At 48.1% G+C, this 20319-nt stretch overlaps 1 protein-coding gene across 3 annotated transcripts in view; it reads left to right on the top strand.

Moving 5' to 3' along the window:
• Window positions 1–20319, top strand: part of SPATS2L (spermatogenesis associated serine rich 2 like) — a 137959-nt gene that overhangs the window by 20273 nt on the left and 97367 nt on the right. For 2 of the 3 annotated variants that reach the window (XM_036420832.2, XM_045575755.1), the window contains one exon: window positions 2109–2158. Coding sequence is in view for 1 of the 3 variants with exons in the window: in XM_045575754.1 (XP_045431710.1) it covers window positions 8208–8209 (2 nt within the window). In the remaining 2 variants the exon portion in view is untranslated. Of the gene's footprint in view, window positions 1–2108; window positions 2159–8186; window positions 8210–20319 lie in introns of those variants that run through there. The other variant, XM_045575754.1, reaches the window with a different exon arrangement.

Here is a 20319-nt window from a genome sequence, read left to right as displayed (position 1 = left end):
TAATAGATTTTTATATCTTCTACCACTTTGTGCCTGCTAAAGTTATATGCTGTCAATATTTAACTATCTATAAAGAATATCATCATTGCCTCTCTAAGGACATAAACTTATACTAACTTTTATTGTGGTAGGAGATGGAATTTATTAAGATGCTACTTTCTCCCATGTCAAAGATTGATGGACATTTTGGGGTATGTTGTAAAGTCTTTATTAAAAACTAAATCTATACATGTTTAATACCTCATCTGACAACTCGTGTGTTATTCATGACACTGCCAACACAATATTTGCCATTTGTAGTTCATAGTATCAGAAAATTTTGTTTTTCTAAATTTTGAAAGGCATATTTTAAAATCAATTTCCTGTTAATGGAAGTATTATAACTCACTGAATTAGTCTCCTCTAAGGAGTTTCTGTGAAAAAGAATATATCTACTGTATGAACTGATCTTTAAGTAAAGTTAGCAGCATCTTGTGTTGAGGTAAATGTTTCTCCAAGGGGCAGTAGGTATGTACTCACACACACACGAAGAAAGATTGCTATCAAAACAGCCAGTGGCATACTTCATTAAGTCGAGAAAGTCAACTAATTATCTGCCAGCTGAGTTCTCATCTCTGAGCTGTTGCATACAACACTGTTCCTTTAGAAAACAAATCCAACCCTCTACCCAAGCATCTCACTGACTGTCTGTTTCTGGCTTGTTTTCCACAGACTTCCTTCCTCCCTTTCTTCCTCCCTTTCTTCCTCCCTTCCTTCCTTCCTTCCTTCCTTCCTTCCTTCCTTCCTTCCTTCCTTCCTTCCTTATCTTCATTGTTGAGATTATTACAGAAGTCCCTCTTTTTTCCCACCATAGCTCCCCTCCACCCGGTTCCTGCCCATCCTCAGGCCTCCCTACCTTATTGTCTGTGCCCATAGGTAATGCATACGTGCATATTAGATCTTGGGCTAGTCTCTTCCCGACCCTCCCCACACCCCTTCCCTCTGCGAATCATCAGTGTGTTCCATTTCCATGCCTCTGATTCTACTCCATTCACCAGTTTATTCTGTTCATTGGATTTTTTTTTTATTTGTTTGATTTTTTTTTAGATTCAGTTGATGATAGATATGTATTTGTTGCCACTTTGTTGTTCACATTGAATTCTGAAATCCAGAAGTCGGTTGACTAGAGAAGGTCACCCGAAGAGCTGGTGCCAGAGGCAGGCACGGAATCCAGAGTCCTAGGTCCTGTCCCAGCCTTTCCGTGCTCCCTCCCCGCTGTTGTTCTCCTGTTGCTCCGTGGAGGTTGATGTGAGTCTCCGGGATTAGTGACCAGAGCGTGTGAAGCCCCACACAGTGCTTCACAGAGGACCTAACCCACAGGCATCCTCGGGGAACCCCCGAAGCCGTGGCTGACTGAGTGAGTGACTGGTTGGTTTACTTAGGATGCTGGCACCTGTCCCTATGCTCACGTGGTTACTAGCCAAACAGTGAGTTCCCTGGAGCCATGTGGTTGTATATTAGAGCTGTGTGGTTATGTATTCTAGGAGAAGGGAATATTAATACAACAGTAACAACAGCTAACACTTGCTAGTCATGAATTAGGCAGGATATCACTGTGCTTTAGAATCCAGTCTCTGGGGCGAGGTGGTCACAGGAAGAATCCCTGATCCACCACTTGCCCTGCGTGGTTTGAGGAGACAGGTGGTTTGACTCTTTGATGCCTCATTCTCTCCATCTGCAGAATGCCAGCGTAATCGTGTCTACCTCAGAGTGTTGACGAGTTGGCCTATTTGAAGCTCTCTAGAATAATGCTAGGCGCTTTCTGAGCAAGCCACAGATGTTCCCTATCGCTGTGATTAAACTGTGATTATCGTGTGCTCAATGCGTTGCACGACCTCTTTATTATCCAGTCTTCGCAACAACTCTGCTAGGGACGTAGCATTGTCTCCCACTGTACTACTGAGTAAACTGAGTCACAGAGAGGCTGCCCGGCCCACACAGCTATTGTCGCGAGTAAAGGCAAATTCCACATCTGGCCCCAGAGCCTGCAGCTGGGTGTGGGTAGGGTGGAAGTGGGTGGTGTGGCTGCTAGATGTGAGATCTGACCTCCCAAATTTCCTCTTTCCTAGAGCACTCCAGAGCCCAGGCTGCGTTCAGGAGCACCTCTGTGGATTCCCAGGTGAGTAGCCACGGTCCCTCCCTTCTCCACACCCTCCTCCCGCGCACATGGCCAGCTGCCCTTGCACCTGCAGCTGACTCGCGAGGCCTCGTCACAGCCTGGCCAGCCTTTCAGAGTCTCCGCTTCAGAGTGTCTGTTTAGGGGTGTGTAGCCTGAAGTCACTTGTAGTGGAGTATGGGGGAGGGGCAGTGGACCCAAGGCACATCTGCCTCATTTACATTCCCCTTCTCCACCCACATTAACATTTCTGTAGATTTTCTAGGGTAGCGTTATGCACGTCAAATTCTTCAAAGTTCCGAAAGAAAGCATTTTACAATGTCCCTGGGCTGTAGAAAGGAATTCTGGTGAAGAGTGGCGGGCTCTGGAGCTGGACTGGCTAGCTCTCCCTCCTCAGGGACCGCCATGTTTGCTGTTGTTGACATTGTCCAAGGTCTTGCTCCAGTGACTCCAGGAGTAGGACAGCAGTCTTCAGGGCTCCCTGGGCGTTGGGTGGGAGTGGAAGGACGTAGGCATTTGAGCAAGATGCCCGCGGCTGGTTGCTGATTCCTGCTTCTGCTGCTGAGAAATTGTGCGGTCTTCCAGGCCACCTGCTTCTCTGAACCCCGTTTCCTTCTAAGATGGGAATAATCACACCCATCTTGTGGAGTTGCCTGGATGTTTCTAGCTCAGATGCATAGAGGGGCCTGTACGACATGGACTCTCAGGTAAAGGGTATTCGCTGTTACCAGTTACTAGTATTTGAAGGGGCTCAGCAGAAGTATTTGCTGGGCAGAAAGCATGATCTTTCCCATTCATCACCTTTTCCTTGAACTACACTATTTGTACCCCCAGTCATTTTGCTTGTTTAATTGGCTTAGTGAGCCGTATATTTATTGTGAAAAGATCATCTCTGGCTCAGACCCTGTCAAATGATTATAAATTCCAAATGGAGGTAGTCCAAATTAATGGGTCTCATGGCACCTGAATATTTCCATATCCAGGATATTTCATCTAAACTTGATCTCCCCCATAAACCTGAAATTTTACTGGTACGATGACTAACTTTGAAACCATTCATGTTGGTGGGAGCTGTTTTTTTTCCCATGGATGGAACAGAATATTTTACTTCCTCATATCTAAATTCTGAATCACCTTGAAAACTCTTTATTGTTGTTCAGAGAGCATTATTACAGAAACTCCTGATCAACCCCTATTCTCTCTCTCTTTCTCCCCCCCACCCCTCTCTGCACGTGCACACACACACGTACTGCTTCGTTTTCCTTTCTGTTAGGCAACTGAAGAGTTACTATGTATTGTACATTCTGGCAGCCCTCTGCCCATGAGACGCGCAAGGGCACAATCAATTCCTGTTTTCTCGGAATGTACCAAATAATCAGAATCTCTGACTATTCTGCTGGAAGGCGTGAGCAAACAGCTTGATGGAAAGATGTACCAATTGAAACCAATTCTGATCATATTTCTGCCGGGAGAATGAGAGGCCTCCAGCTGTCTGTCACTAACCACATTAGAGGCGGGAGGCAGGAATGCTGTGGCCTGCAACAGATTGCTCCAATCGCGTGTGGGAACGCGTGTGGGAGCAGGGACGGGGACGGCCGCTCTGCGACTCCTCCTGCCAGCGGGTGGTGGCCTCCAACATATGTCCTGTGAACACCCTTAAGGAATCTCCTAATTACAGTTCAAAGGCTTCTCTTTTATATTTTTATACTCGCTCCGCAGACATCCCTGACTGCGGCGATCGCTCCCTTGGCACAGCCCTGGTGCCAGCGCTTACAAAAGAGCGAGGAGATGGCAGATGAAACTCACCATCACTGAAGAGGTGTCCGAGTTCAATTAGGAGGAGGCCGCTCCCGCGTGGACGCCTAACCCATATAAATCCGTTTTAATCGTGAGCTGTGGTGCTTATCTGGCCGTGTTTATTTTGGATGCCAGTGCCGGAGCTGGATTTAGACCAGGACTCCCCATCTTGGAGCCCTAATGGCTAATTTGGGTATCCATTGAATCCCTTCATTCATTTCTTAATTAGTTCTCTCAGAGTGAGAGCTGCTTGGTGACAGTCATTTCCACAAAATGTTCATAAGTGAAAGCAAATGTGCAGAGATTCTCCCCCCCCCCCCCCCCCCCCCCCCCCCCCCCCCCCCCCCACCCCCCCCCCCCCCACCACCACCACCGTGGCTCGCATCTTCTGCTCTCGTCTTAAAGAGCTATTCTTACTGTTATCAAAATAATAACAATGACAAAGGTGAAAGATGAATGGGCTGCCAGGCAGTGCAGTGGAGTCTGACCTGAGACACCAGGAAGTTTGGTTCCGATTTCCAGCACAACTCCTACAGCCATGGGGGTCTCGGCCCAGTTACAGTCCCTACCTGTGCCTCGGTTTCCTTTTGAAAATGGGAAAAGTACTCAGACCTTCCTCCTAAGGCTGTTCTGAGGATTGAGACAGCATTCTAACACTCGCTAATACGCAGAAAGCTCTATGATAAATGTTAGTTACGCAGTTCCCTATCAACGAGGCAATGGGTGCCCACTGAGTGGGTTTCCCCGCGGCCACCATGTTGTCGCCTAAGCATGTCCCATGTGTGTAGTCCCTGTGCACATCACTCGTGGCTGTGGTGAAACAGCGGGAACTCTGAAGTTGGAGGGACCTTTGCCATTTGTATCTGTATTCCTCAGTTTGGCTGCAGGGTTAGCATGTTGGGCTTTTCATGCTTGAGCCATAGGAGCATTAACTGGAAACTTTTTGCCGCAAAGTGGCTTTAAATTCTGAATGGACATTTTATTCTCTCAGTGGACCTGCATTGGCCCTCATTAAAAGGAAAAACTGTTCTCACGATGTAAAAGAATAAATATGTGGGGGAGGAGATTTGGGGCAACCGGCTTCAATAAATTCATTGGAAATGCTCAAAGTATTTTTTAACATCGTTAATATCATAGTTCAAATTTAATGAATGTGCCAGGCGTGGAAGTCTGGGGAAAGATAAATCTAGTAATTTAATGAGCTCATGGCTACATAAGAGTTAGTTCATGTTAAAATTGACTGCCGAGAGTCAAACTAGGTTAGATGGGACCCGACAATTCCATTTGCCCACACTCACGTGTGTGTGTGTGTGTGTGTGTGTGTGTGTGTACATGTGTACATTTTAGAGAAACGTATACCTATATGCATCCATTAACAGGTGTGCAGTGTTCCGAGCAGCATTGTTTGCATTTGCCTCAAATTAGAAACATCCAGAATACCTGTCAGTAGTAGAATGGCTGAATAAATGGGTCGGGGCTGGGAGGGGGGGGTTATCATAGGATGGAATACCATACAGTGATGAAAAAAGAATACACGAAAGCTCCCCATAACACAGATGTATCCTAGAGATGTAACTTTAAAAGGAAGAAGATACAAAAGAATGCATGACAAAATTTTTCTATTTATATAAAGTGCGAAAACATTCAAAACTAAACTCTGTTGCTGAGGGGTGAATGTAAGTGGCTAAAACTACAAAGGAAAGCAAGACCTTTATTCCCAGAGGGATGAAGGTGATGGCTACCTCTTTGGGGAGGGTGTGCAGGGACAGAGAAACGGCCTGGGAGGCTCCTGAGGGCGCCAGCACTGTTCCAGGCTCTGACGGGGCTGCTAGTTACATGGGCAATATACTCTAGCAGTGTTTCCCAAACTTTTGACATATGTGTACCCCTTCTATAATTTTCGTAACGCTGAGTACCCCTCGTACTCATGAGAACGTAGAATTAGGCGCAGCTAAGCACGGTGCAGTGCATATCCCCACCAAACTCCGGTGCAACGCGTACCCCCACCAAACTCTTCTCGTACCCCTGAGGTACGCATACCACACTTTGGGAAACACTGGTCTATTGCATCAAACATGAATGTTTTATGTGTTTTTCTGGTTGTGAGTTGTTGTTTAAAATTTTTAACTTTTTGTTTAAAAATGCACGGTCGCTGTCTTTTCAGCCAGGGCTGGTTTGTTTTTGTCCCGCATAGTTGCAGGCCTGGAGATTCCTGTGGTTGTAATTGGCTCGGAACTGAGCTACTGCCTGCCGCACGGCAGAGAGGCCTTCAAGGAGGCATGTGACCCCTAGGAGCTCCTGAGACTGACGTGGGGGGAAAAAATGGATTAGAACTTGCATTTCCATCATTTATCAGGAAGCGTTCTGGTAACTGGCGTTTTCATGATAGCCAACAGTGACCCCTGACACTGGCAGCGTCCCAGGGTTTCCATGCCAGGTGGTCGGGTGGCGTCACCTGGAAGGAGGGAGGCCAGGCCTCCCTTTCACCCCGACTTCCCCTCTGCTTCCTCTGCTTTGGTGTGGAATAGATCACGCCTGGGTAACCGGATTTGCAGATTCTAGATTTCAGTCTTAGCAAACCCTCCCTAACGAGCAGTTGCTTACAAAGATTCTGCAAAGAATCCCCATAAATTAAAGATAACTTGAATATTGCAAACTACAAGGAAATGGCAAAAATTTAGTGTGAACGCTTTGTCAGCCACATTATGAGGTAATGACAGTGACCAGTAAATCAGATCTGGCAAGAAGCTGGCCAGATCTAAATTATCTGGATGACATATGGATTTATAGCCGCTGTGGTCAATTAATCATGAACCTCATCCCGTGTGTATTTGCCTTGCGATAATCGTGATTAGCAAAACATTACATCAATGCCTTTACTCTTTTCCATTTTGTTCATGTTTTTTAAAGGTGTAAAAACATGTATATGAATTATGAACAAAAAAACAAAAATAAGCATATTTGAGGATACATGCTCGAGACATGAAAGATGGAAACATTTTGGGGCACCCCGGGCATGCAGGTCAAAGGCCACTCCCTGCTAATAGGGAAAGTGTGCAGAAGCTGGTGAGCTTCTCTTCGTAGCTAAAGGAGGCGCCTCTCAGTCCTAATTTCTTTTATTAGCAAACATCAACATGATGGCAGAAATATGCACGTTGCACTGTATTAAAACTTTTCCTAGCCGCTGAGTTGGAGCTGGCGAGTAGGAGATAGCAAGTCCTAAATAGAGTGTTGTCCCCTTTGGACTAGTCACTATAAAGCTATAAAGAATGCAGGAATCCTTTGTGTTTCCAGCACGAACACATAAGAAGTCACCACATTCTATATAGTTAGTAAAAAGAGGAAATGGCTTAGAGCAGGTGTACCCCGGAAGAAAGAGGTGCGGTAATAGCAGTCATTATTTTGCTTAGCCTCCGTTTTCCAAAGTGCTGAGTTACAACGTCATCTACGGCTCACAGTTTTGTACCAACTCTCAATACATTACCAGCCCGGCGCCTCACCCTGGTTACAAGGATGATTTATCATTTGTTAAGACGTGAAGTGCTGACTCATGGGCTACTAAGCTTATATTGGCAGCTGTTGTCCAAAGGTTTGCAGATGTCCCGACTTTGAAAGACCAGCGTTAGCAATAAATCACTGCATGCATAACTTTTCAATAAAGTAATGGAAAGGATTTTGTGTTCTGGGTCCTGTAAGCCTTGGTATTTGGAAGTTGCTTCACGTAGAAAATTCAAGCAAAAGGGGTAAAAATCTTTTCAGGCTTTAACCCTTGACCTTTGGGCCGAACGTAGTCAATAGCAAAAGCATCTTGGTAGCTTTGTGCTAATCCTGAGCTCTGTTTGTTGGCTCTGAAATCTGACACAATGCCAAAGTATAGGCTTAATTGCATTCCTTGTTACCGAGAAAAAAAGAATCTCAAAAGAATTTTCCCTTTATTTCAAGGGGTACCTTGAGCATTAACATTTTCTGGAATAGCAAAATTGTTTACAAGACTTCTGCAAAGCTTTCTGAAAAAAGAGCGTGAAGAGGGCTCCAGCGGCCAATTAAGAGGCATGTGTTGCTTACCTAGAGCAGCAGAGTGTGAGGGAGATGAATCAAAGGAGCAGGAGAGAGGGGGCTTTGTACTCTGCGAGTTTGATTTCCGACTAATGAGCTGATGCCCTCTTTTCTTCTTTCTTTAAGGCCCGCCCAAACGCTTAGCAAGATAGATACGTGATATATTCTGCCAGCCCGTAACAGACCACTGGCTGTCTGAATGTAAGTTCTGCTCCCCAGTAATCCTCCCCGCCCCCCTGTGTTGTGTCCATTGCCTGGTGCGGAAGAGATGTTCAGTGAGGACCTGCTGAATGAAGGGATATATTCAGGCTGATCTTTCTGTGATCTATACGTTAGTGAATTATATATCGTACCAGATATACTCTGGGCCAGACTAACTCTGATGAAAGAATCAGCATCAGACTCTAGGATCTTCCAATACAGGAGCCACTGCTCTGGTAATAAGTGAGTGGACACAGTAAGTATAGCTGGTGACAAGGGCGCCAGAAGCCCTCCGCGGGCTGCGTGCTGGGACGGGGACCACAGGATCGGAGAAACCACAACCTGGAGCAGTGTGGGAACTCAGCAGTGCAGGAGGAGTTGATAGAACCTCCCAGGAGGCTTCATTTACCCAGACGTTAGCGTATCCAGTGGCAATGTCCAGCTTTTCTTCACGCACATAGGCTGGCAGCGTTCTGACCACACCGACAGCACCAGTTCCGACTTTATAGGATTTTGCTTTTAACACATCAGTTGGCTGGTGCCTCGTGCCAAGGCCCAGGGTGAGCTTTCTGCTCCTCTCCCCAAGCCAGGCAGCTGTCTCCCCAGGCATGCCGGCCGCCCCAGAGGGAACCGGGGCCCCAAGGGAAGTGCTCGGCACAAATCTGCTGTCAAACCTGAAAGGGGAGAAAGAATCTCCACGGGAGCGCCCGCTGACTGTGGCTCAGGGTGATGTGTGTGTGTCTCAAGGACACGGCGTTTAGTGAAGATTTGGTACCAAGTGCGCCTCCCACTCCCGGCCTGAGGAGCCGTGTCCACCGGAAGGAGGGCTGTTCCTTGGGGCTCACAAGTCCCCTTTTTCCTAAATGAAAGACTGCGAATGTGAACTCCCGACTCTCAGCAGCACATGGTGTTACTGTATGCGGGGCAAGGAGCCCGTAAGACACGCACTTGCCTGATGACACAGCAGTTCGTTCAGCTCGGCGAGCTGGCAGCGGCCTTAGCTTGTTTCCTCCGTGCTGGGTGGAAATGGCCATTCCGGCTTCACTCTCCTCATCACCTTCTCGCATGCCTCCTGTTTATGCTATTCAGAGCTGTTTTTAAAGACCCCGTAAGGGATATCCTTTAATACACTCTTTTTAAAATAATTACTCATCTGTGGTTCCCACTGCGATTTGTCTGAGAGTCTAGGAATACAGGAACTTCTTAAAGAGGGATGCCTAATGGCCTAGGCAAGAGTGTCGTCAGCCTCACACCTAGTTCAGTGCACGCAGATTGCATTTAATCAGCCATTCTGGAAAAGCAGCAGATGTTTTAGAATAGATTCAGAGCCGAAAGCCCACCATTTTTGCATTATGTATAGTATTTATAGATAAACTTGTAGGAGTAGTAATTACAGATGAGAAAAAAAAAAGTTTGCAGTAACATAAAGTCGGTTCTTAGGGACTCATCATAATATGAACAGCATGTCTTGTTGGGGCCTGAAAAACATTCACGGGACAGAAGATCCCTGTTATAAAAATTCTTTCCCACTTTCAAAGTGTGACACGGGTGTAGTCAGTTAGTTGTGTCCACACCCGTGGCCTGCAGAGCGGGGCTGACAGCAGTCTGTAACTTGTCAGTGGCGAGCATGTTCCTGTTTCAAGGGAAATTTCCTCTTTCCCATGTAACTCCTGTGTCCTACCCCGAGTTCCCCATGTGAGTTCCTTCCCACTGCCCCCGACTTGAACTCCCCCGCCCCCGCAGTGCCACTGGAAGCAGCGTCCATGATGCTCTAGAATAGGGGTGTCGAACTCAATCAGAGAAGGGGCCAAAATCTAAAATCCAGCCTAAATCGCGGGCCGAATGGTTTACTGAACAGTCATAAACTGTCATTGTGATGGAAACGCAGCGGAGTGCAGTGATGACAGCGCGGTGCGGGCCACATTGCAAGGCCTGGCGAGACGGATTTGGCCCGCGGGCCTTGTGTTTGACACATGTGCTCTAGAAGGAGGTTTTGTTTCTAGAAGGAACCTCGGCCCCCATCACATCTGAGCTCTGTGGATGCGTCAGGAGCCTCGGCCAGGCCAGCTGTCAGGCCCCCGCGTGTCCTGCTTCTCGTGTGTGGTCCTCTGTGCCACCTGCCGGCCCGCGGCTCCTCTGGTATCTTCCGCAGCAAAGGCTGATTCTTTTGGGGCCGTTACTCCAGCCGCCTGTGGTCTTTCCGCCCACCCGGTTGGTCCCTCTGTTCCTCCCCAACCTCCCACACCACTCTCTGCTCATCAGCCTCCTCTTTGCTGCCACAGCCACACACACCAACTAGACGTTTTAACAAGCGCTCAGTTTCATTCCTCTGCAGGTTTCCCACCTCCCTCTCCCCTGGGGGACACTGATCTTCCCACAGCACTCCCCGGGGGCCCCATCTTTCCTCTCCTCTCCTCAGAGGAGGGGCACGTGGAGGGTGTGGGAGAGCTTAGGGGGAGGGGTGGTTGCTGGCCCAGAGAAGTGCTTCGCTGTCTGCATGGAGGACCAGGGACTCCCCTTCACCCCCCATGAGTCACCATGCGCTGCACAAATATTACTGCCATGTAGCTTGACCTTCCATTGTGCTCCGAAATGACTGGAAATGCTTACATCACATGCAGTATTTTTCTGGAAGCAAGAAGAAATGAGGTTCTTTTTAAGAAGCCACACTTGAACTTTTGCCCTTTTCTGACTTTTTGACTCATTATATCCAGTTCAAGGTTTCCTTTTGTGAGAAATAGCTAATTTCCCTGCTGATAAAATGATGAATTACAGGAGCGCTGTACTCGTTCGTGATAAGGATGCCTCACCGGCCTTCAAGCACTTAGCTCTGGGAACTGAGTCTGGCCAACGTTCCTGAAAAGCTTACTGTATGCCAGGCTCCGGCTGACTGACATCCTACTCCTTTAACTGACTCAAATGTCTTCACGGGTCCTCACCGCAGCCCTGGGAGGTGGGATGTACCGTCCCCCGTTCTTGCTTTCTGACGTAGACACACTGAGGCAGAGTGAAGTCACCGGCCCACGGTCACTGAATGGCCGGTGGTCAGGGCCTAGCCTTGAACCTCGGTGTCCACTTCCATGTCCACGTGCTCACCCCCCAGCAAGCTGCCTGAACGACCCCGGTGTGCCATGGACCCTCGGGGAGCGTCAGCCTCTCTACATTGTGGTGAGGATCCAATAACATCATTATTCGGAAGGGCTCGGTGGACTGGGAAACGGAAACATCGTGCGACCTGTTCACATGCTGTTTCCCGTTGGCCAGGTGGGCCTTCCTGCCGGCATGGCCCTGGCTCCTTGGATACCCTGCCGGGTCAGATGGAAACAGGCATGTGTGAGTCTGTAGAACGTGGGCAGGTCTCAGCATCGAATTCGTCATGTGCCAAGCGCTTTAATGACGTTCACCCCCATCAATGTAGCACTTAACACCCCCTCCCTTTTTTTCTCTAAATCACAAAAGATAGCTTTCTGCCATGTGTCTGCTCCTTGGGGACGTGGCTTGAAGTGCCTTTAGTGTGTAATATGGGGTCTGGGACCATGTCTTTTCAGCATGCGACCCCAAAACAGAAACGATTCGGGCAAGGTTTTGAACAATGGAATGGAGGTGGAGAGGAGTCCAAAGGTGAGGATTTGGAAGGGCCACGCACTAAAAAGAATGTGGATAGGAGACCAGAGCCGGCCCCTGAGTGTGGTGGGCGATGCGGGCAGGAGGCCTGGGAAGGAGGAGCAGAGGAGGCTGAGGAGTCCCGTGGGCCGGAGGGTAGGCCGGATCTAGTTAGAAGCTGGGCCTCCTGCTCTGAGGCTGGGCCTGCTTTCCCTGCTCCCGGGTCCTGGCCCTTCACGTCTCACAGGCTCTCAAGTCAGCAGGTGGGAGACCTGACTTCCTCTCCTCCCTCCGGGAGGTGAATAGCCCGAAGGCTGACTTTTTGGGATTCTCTGGAGCTTTTTGAATGCGGCCTGGAAATGGAGTTCTTGCTGGGTTTTTATGGGGCTGGTGTTGCATCCCCAGGGATGCTCTGTTGGGGGGGGGGGGGTGTCTTCCAGGCAGGATTCGTGATCATAATGAGCTATTTTCCCCTCTTTTCTGGATGAGAACAATATCCTGCCATTCAGTGTCCAAATATAGCAGGCAGTTATGATAGAAGAATATCCTTATGTTCGGAAAGAAGTTGGCAGCCTCGGTGATGTGAAAATGTCCAATTTAGAAAAAAACATTTAAGAAGAAAAGCTCCTTTAAGTCCCATTTTGGAGTCAGGTGGAATGAATACCACGCTCAAAAAGGCAGCGTGTGGTCTGACAGCACAGTCCACTTCGGGTCCCCAGTCTTGCAGGGGTCCCTGTTGGTTTTGCCTGAACTTCAGGTGCTGTTTCTGTCATTTCACTAAAATGTCAAACTGCAGGCTGGCTCTGGCATCTAATCGGGAGCTTGATCCGCATGCTGGGTTTTTCTAGCTGGTGCATGTAATCAGAGCACAGGGAGCATGTTACCAGGGACTGGCCATCTAGACTATTTGAAAATATTGTTGAGTAAGACTGCTTAATACGGAGGGGGGGGGGGGGGGGGGGAAGAAGGCATCCAGTCCCAAAGAGAGAGTCCGGCTGGGACGAGTATGTCAGTTATGGCTGGCAGTAATCAGGGAGCTCCTCGGGAGCGGGTTGTGTTCCCTGGGCGGATGCAAGGGCGATTTCTTCCCCCGGTTCTTGTCCAAATGGATGCAGAGGATGAAGCCATGGACAAAAGGTGGTCCGTGGAAAGAGGGGAAATTTATTGGAAGCAAGTACAGACTCCCGCAGCAGCGGAAGGGGGTCCCCGGCGGGTAACCCCCCAAGCTCTCTTTTGCTGAGGTTTGTAAAGGCCGCAGGTCTTTGTTTGTTCATGCTGCCTTCTGATTGGTAGAACATCAGCTTCAAAGCCCACAGCCCACGTGGTGTTCCCCTCTTTCCATCCCAACTTCAGGGATAGAACTCTCTGCCCCCTGTGAAGATCTGTTTTCCTCTTCCGCCCCCCACTCGTGGGCATCTCTCTGTCCTCTGTGAAAGTTTGCTTCCTCTTGCTCCCCACACCTGGGCTTTTCCCTGTCTTCCGCGAACGGGTGTCTTCCTCTCCCCTTCTCCTGTGGCAGCTTTGCTTTCCTCGGTGAACGTATGCCTTTTGGCAGCTCTAAGCCTCACCTCTGCCTTCCTCCCCCATGGCCCCTCTTTATTCCTAAAACTCCCTACACCAGCCTATTTTACCCCTAAAACTCCTTTCACTAGTTTAAACCCATTTAGTTGATTAAGGCACCTATAGTTAACATTCATCATAAGTACAGATGCTGGGACCGGTTTGGCTCAGTGGATAGAGCGTCGGCCTGCGGACTGAAGGGTTCCAGGTTCGATTCCGGGCAAGGGCATGTACCTTGGTTGCGGGCACATCCCCAGTGGGGGGTGTGCAGGAGGCAGCTGATCGATGATTCTCTCTCATCGAAGTTTCTAACTCTCTATCCCTCTCTCTTCCTCTCTGTGAAAAGCCAATAAAAAAAATATTTTTTAAAAAAAGAAGTACAGATGTAAGCGTGTCTGTCACACAGCCAACCCCCGTGAGCCCCAGGGGTTTCTCTTCACGGAGGGCCGAAATGACCAATACGAGCGATGTACATGTAACTCAAGCAAATTGAACTCTATGATCCCCACACAGAGGGTCGTTTGGCAATGTGCTTTTTTTTTAATCCCTTAAAATGAGTTCACTGTTCTGTCACAGGACTTTTATTTATAGGAATTTACGTTAAGGAAGTAATTAAGGACGTGTCAGAGGTTTTAGTCCTAAAGCTATTAATCACATCACTGTTTATAAAGGGGTAACGAGGAAAGTGCTTACATGTACAATGGCAGCTGGGTGAACTATATTACGTTACAGTCAAATATGAAACACTGTCCAGCTATTACAGGTGATGTGGATGCACATGGATAATGAAAAGATGTTCACTATATATTGTTAAATGGGGAAAAAATCATGTTTAAAACACACACCAGTGTGCACAGTACGCTCACATTTTTGTTAACCTATCGGTGTATTCCTGGAAAGTGACCTGGTTTGTAAAGTGGTTCCCTCCCTGGCTTGTAAAATTGTGGCTATTTAAAATGCTCTCCTTTCTTTGTTTATAAGACTCGGTCCTTACTTTTCCTACTCTAAACAGATACTGCTTTTATATGTAAGAAAGAACCAAGTTTCTTTGTCTGGGAAAAGGAAAACAAGCCATCTGAACGTGAGTGAGTCTGGATGGCCTCACGTGATGCTTCTCGGCTGGGCACATTTGTAAACAGATTTCAGCTGGAGTGCCCTGACTTCAGAGCAGTGACTGCTCTTTCATCCCTGATGTGGCAGAGATTACTCACTTTCTTCCTAATCTCTGCAAGATGCAGGAACGCCACTCATCAGACCCTCCCTGGGGTTTCTTCCTACTCCCAAACCCCAGGCCCACACTTTCTGGATTTACCTAGAGCCGTGGTCGGCAAACTCATTAGTCAACAAAGCCAAATATCAACAGTACAACAATTGAAATTTCTTTTGAGAGCCAAATTTTTAAACTTCTAACGCCACTTCTTCAAAATAGACTCGCCCAGGCCGTGGTATTTTGTGGAAGAGCCATACTCAAGGGACCAAAGAGCCACATGTGGCTCGTGAGCCACAGTTTGCTGACCACAAACCTACTGAGTGGGGTATGTCTTGCATGTCTCATATGCACAAGCCGCCGAGAGATGCATGTATATGAAGAAGAACCCACCTTACTATTTGTAGTGCACTCACACTAGCCACCCTGCAAGCTTGTCCTTGTTTCTGTCTTCTGCCACTTCTAAGAGAGGCCTTTGTATGACCTAGTTTTCCATCACTTGTCAGGTACCCTTGTTTTGAACTTTGGGGGAGAGCTATGGCCAGGGTGTTTCAGGGGAAGGTCAGCAGTAGGGGGGAAGCAGTTGAAACAGTGACAAGGAATTCACTTCCTTTCGAAGGAAAGGTCCCACCAGCTGCTAAACCCTGGCAACCTCTTAGCCCCTTCCTCAGGTACCAAGGAGGACCATGGCTGTCCACACACCCTGGTCCCGGTTTAGTTCAGTGGAGCAAGATATACACTGAGTGGCCAGATTATTCTGATCTCTGAATTCATAATAATCTGGCCACTCAGTGTGTGTGTGTGTGTGTGTGTGTGTGTGTGTGTGTGTGTGTGTATTATTAGAGGCCTGGTGCATGAATTCGTGCATGGGTGGGGTCCAGCCAGCCTGGCCAGGGGGAGGGGACATGGGTGGTTAGCCGGCCTGCCTGCTGGTTGAACTTCTGGTCAAGGGGACAATTTGTATATTAGCCTTTTATTATATAGGATATGCACTGAGTGGCCAGATTATTATGCGTTTAGAGATCATAGTAACCTGGCCACTCGGTGTATGTTTTTCCACATTAATCACTCTTGGCACATATCATGGTATTATAGTTAATTTCTCCTACCTTTGAAAATATAATTTCAGGATGAACTTACAGTACACATAGAAGTAAATCACAAAACACATCCGGTAGACCAACTTCCTCATTCTGTAACTTTGGGATGGAAACTAGTGGACAGAGTATTGCATCACGAGTTAGGAAACCTGTCTTTTGGAGTCTGATTCTGCCATGAACTTTTAGAATGCTAGAGAGGTAACCCCTCTTTTAGGTCCGAAACTCTCCTCTTGCAAAGGGAAAGGGTCAAATTTGGTGATTTTCAAGCTTCCTTCCAGCTCTGAAATTCTGTGAAAGGACCCACAAAGGATAATTTTCTTGTTACCTACGTAACTCGGGGCTGGAGGCAGAACCCTGTGAACAGTCCAGTCTGGTGTCGCCCTGCTTATCTCTCCTGGTCCAGCAAACAGCTGTTTTCTTGGGTATCTTCCTCTTCTCATGCCACACTAAGTAATTTCAGAGAGAATCTCATTTTGGCATTCTCTATATCCTCTAACGAATGATGTGTCTTTGTGACTAGTGAAAAAAATTCTTAAAAGCAGCTATTTCCATTAATCTCCAACTTTAAAGCTATCCCCTGGGAAGTAAATGTCAATTTGAAGGTACCTACATTTATAACCATTTCTAACCTAACCTGGAGAAGCCGAAGGCACAATTCGAAGCAGAAAAACTCCTGCCCTGAGACAGTGGACTCATAAATATGGAGTGTGATTTATCTCTATAATTTAGGAAGAAATTAGGATATTTAACATTTTTAGCAGCACTTTTCTCAGTTTCTACATTGAGTATGTCAAATTGGGCTGCTGCAGGTACTTGCCAATCCCGTGTTTTTACTTGTAAATACCATATTTTAAAATTGAATAATAATTTCAAATGAATTTATTATAAAAGAAAAATCAGACTACCTTAATGAAAGATTTTACAAATCAAATACTTGTGTATGTTAGCTTCGTCTCATTCTCTATTTATAGATCCTAAAATATGTAATAACAACTCTCTTACAGAACCTAACCCAAACAGGTCACAAAAGAGACTATTAATTGCCCATCCAATACCCATTCTTTCCTGTTCCTTCCTAACACACACTGATTTTATTCAGGGAGGCAACATGCCCAGCCAAAAGACTGCATTTCCCACCCTCCCTTGCAGCTAGGGGCCGACAAAGAAATGGGTTAGTGGGAATTCTGGGAGCCCTCGCCAGTGGGAGTAGACTAGGTTGTGCATTTCGTGACCGCTTCCTCCGGTTCCTCTAGGTTGGCCCTTTCCGAGCTCCACATGTTCACGAGATGTCTGAGGCCATGGTAGTCCCTCCATCCTCTTCATTCAAGCCTTGCAAAGAGAAAGTCCAGTTTCCTTACGGTCAGACAAAGACTTGCTTCTCCTTGGCCTGCCTGCCCGTTTTGAGTACAGCAAACCCATAACTGAGACGCACGGAATGATGTGCTCGTGGTGCCTCCTGGTCGCTTGCCCGCCCTGAGGCCCCTCCTGGAGGTGTCTCCTCTGGGCCCCCCAAAGCAAAATAGAGCTTTTGTGGCCAAGGGAAGTAGGTGGACAGATACTGGATGATCAAGACACCATCACCCATCACCCCACCAAGTTTACCAGTGTGTTCTCCAAGTTATTATACTCCCTAGTAACCAGGTAAAGGATCGTTTGGTTTGCAAAATTATACAGATCAATGATTTGGTCATTGGGCTCATTTATGGTAAGTGAAATCGAAGTCCCAAGCCCACACCATTGACCCAGGTTAGATATCAACATATATATATCTTTCAGTTTTCCAAACTAGTTCTCGTAATAAGCCATACAACTTCTCTTCCTCATTACCACACTGTCTATGGCTGTCGGAAAGGGTAGAATGAAGCTTTGCCAACAATTTTTTTAAACCCCAACCAACTCTATTCTCCAGTCCAGCTTGTTGACTAGCTGCAGAGGATATTGTTTCTAAGCATTAAGTTGTGTAACAAGTTAGAGCTGGATGGAATTTAGGATGACTTGCAGTAAACCCTGGAAAAGTGGTACTTTCAAACAATAATGTCAGCAAGCCACCTGTTAGGTAGTCACAGTGCCAAGTGCCCTGAGCTTAGACTTCGAGCTACCCGGCCATGACAAAAAAAAAAAAAAAGATTGTGTGGCATTCTGTTCTGTATGGGGAGCATGGAGAAGTGATTTGGAAGTGATTTACTGCAGAGGCATGTTGGGACATGCTATGCAACAAGATAGATGATAATGGTCACAGCTCTGAAAATGTTCAGATGGCTTTCAATTAGCTTTGGGCAAGGCTACTTCTCACAGGAGCCAGTATTGATTTCTGAGATTGCCTCCTCGCTTGCCAGCAGAAGGGCCAATCGTGTCAGCCCTTGGGAGCCACGGGAAAGGGCATTGGAGGGTGGACTGCGGGAAAACTTTTTGGCTGAAGCGGGGGCACTGGCTGGCGGAGCTCAGACTTAGGTCTGCTGCTGGCCCCTCCATTGGTACCATGTACCATGAGATCATTTAAGCTCTTGGAGCCCCATTTCCTCATTTGTGACATGGGGGTATGTGAGAATCTGATGAAGAAAGACAGGTAGAACTTACGGCCCCAGTGCCTCAGACCTACCTTAAGTGTTTGGTAAATGTTAACAATTATTCCGTTTTCAACGTTGACCTTAAAAAGAGAGAAGGGCGTTGAGTTTTTCACGCTTTTCTTTTCCTCCCGAGTTTCATTAAGACAGTAATAATGTGTGAAAGTAAGACGTTGGGTTGGCTCCCCCTGGCAGTGCCTCTGCTTTGTTATGTGGGGAGATGGAGAATTGACAGGGGTATATCGTAGGTGTTCGGGGTGCTGTCCTGTGCTGGGGGTGGAGGGCTGTTGCGAACAGCCTTTGTGGAAGAATGGCGTCCTTGCATCGCAGCTAAGCACGGCAGCCACCTGCTGCGGACGTGGCCAGACCCGCAAGTGGTCAGCAAAGCCTCAGGCCGCGGGTGGTACCGTGTCGAAGACCCCTGGCCCTCTGTCTGTCGTTTGAGACCTGCTGGGAAGAGGGAGCATCGCAGAATAACATGACCATGACCCCGAGGACCATGAACCTTACCCTTCATTTTACAAATGCGGAGACTGGAACCTAGGAAGGAAAAGTAACTCCGAGGCCTGGTGAAGGGTCAGTGACACCAGCAGGACCCACACCCAGGTTCCTGGTGCCCAGGTCAGGGAAGCAATGATGGCAGCCGCTGGCCTGCCGGTTATCCTCCAGCCTCTCCTCTGGTCTGATCATCGCCAGTCGCATCAGCCACTGACAGACAGGAAGTCGTTCCTGTGAGCAAATCAAATTTACGATCCTTGTTATCTCCAAATGTCAGCACACGCAGGCCTTCCTAGTGGGGCCTTCACGTCCCCCATGGACTGAACCCACGTCTCCTGCGTGGCACCAGCTAAGCTGTCGATGAGGGAAGGGCTGGAGGCCTCTCTGCCAGTGCCCAGGCTCCCTGCTATGCCCCGGTTTCCAGCCTGGCACCCCACACTGTTCCCGAGGCCTAAGTCTCCAGCCTCTTGGGGTCGACTTTTCTAGAGAATAAGCCGCCCACATCCCCCAGGCCTGGCTGCTAGGAAGGGGGGAGACATGTCGCCTCCTGATCTTCCCGGGGTTTGGGGTGGGCCAACCCACTGGCTGCTCCTTTGTATTCTTGTCGGTGAGCCCCAAGTCTCCGTCTGTTTGCTTTCACTCTTTAAGAATTGTTGGGCCATGCCGAAACTGGTGTGGCTCAGTGGTAGAGCGTTGGTCTGTGGACTGAAAGGTCCCAGGTTCGATTCCTGTCAGGGGCATGTACATTGGTTGCGGGCACATCCCCGGTAAAGGGTGTGCAAGAGGCAGCTGGTCGATGTTTCTCTCTCATCGACGTTTCGAGCTCTCTATCTCTCTCCCTTCCTCTCTGTAAAAAATCAATAAAATATATATATTAAAAAAAAAAAAAAAAAAAAAGAATTGTTGGGCCGTGTCTCAGCCCTTTTTGTCCCCTCCCCCACATGTTGTCTTTTGGGCTTATACCCCCTTATTTCTTTCTCCCCATCCTCGTGGGTTTGGGAAGGAAACGGAGATTAGTTTATTTGTTCACCACTGTTCCTCCCTCCAGAAGGTCAACAGCCTTTCCCCCCACCTTCACTTCTCTTCATACAAGGCCCTAATGGACCCCAGTGTAAGGAGTCCTGTCTGCCCAGGGCTGAGCACAGTTAATTTCACTTATTTATTTAATTATTGGGGCTGGGGGAGTCTGGAGGACCCTGGCCTGGAGTCACACAGAGAATGGGCCCAGGACATCTCAGTTCTCACGGGTGAGGAGTGACCCTCCGCGAAGAGCACACCATGTGCCCAGTGTCTGCCCAGAACCTTCTGAGAGGCCAGTCTCAGGTCTGCGTTATCTCCAAGAGTCAGCCTCGGGTGTGGATCACACTCACGCGGATGAGAGGGCCTTAAACGTGAAGTCAGGGGTGTAAATCCACGAGGGCTCCCAGGGGCAGGCAGGGAGCATGTCTCTGCAGCAGCAGAGCACTTCCGGGAGGAGGTGCGGAGCATCCCTCTGTGTGTGTGTGTGTGTGTGTGTGTGTTCCTGGATGCGCTGAGCAGCACAGACACTGTCCTCCCCCGTGCAGGACGCGGAGGAAT

The sequence above is a fragment of the Pipistrellus kuhlii genome, unplaced genomic scaffold (assembly GCF_014108245.1).
Source record: "Pipistrellus kuhlii isolate mPipKuh1 unplaced genomic scaffold, mPipKuh1.p scaffold_m20_p_7, whole genome shotgun sequence".
NCBI classification, from domain to species: Eukaryota; Metazoa; Chordata; class Mammalia; order Chiroptera; family Vespertilionidae; genus Pipistrellus; species Pipistrellus kuhlii.
The sequence above is the reverse complement of the archived record's forward strand: the minus strand, read 5'-3'. Positions and strand labels throughout refer to the sequence as shown.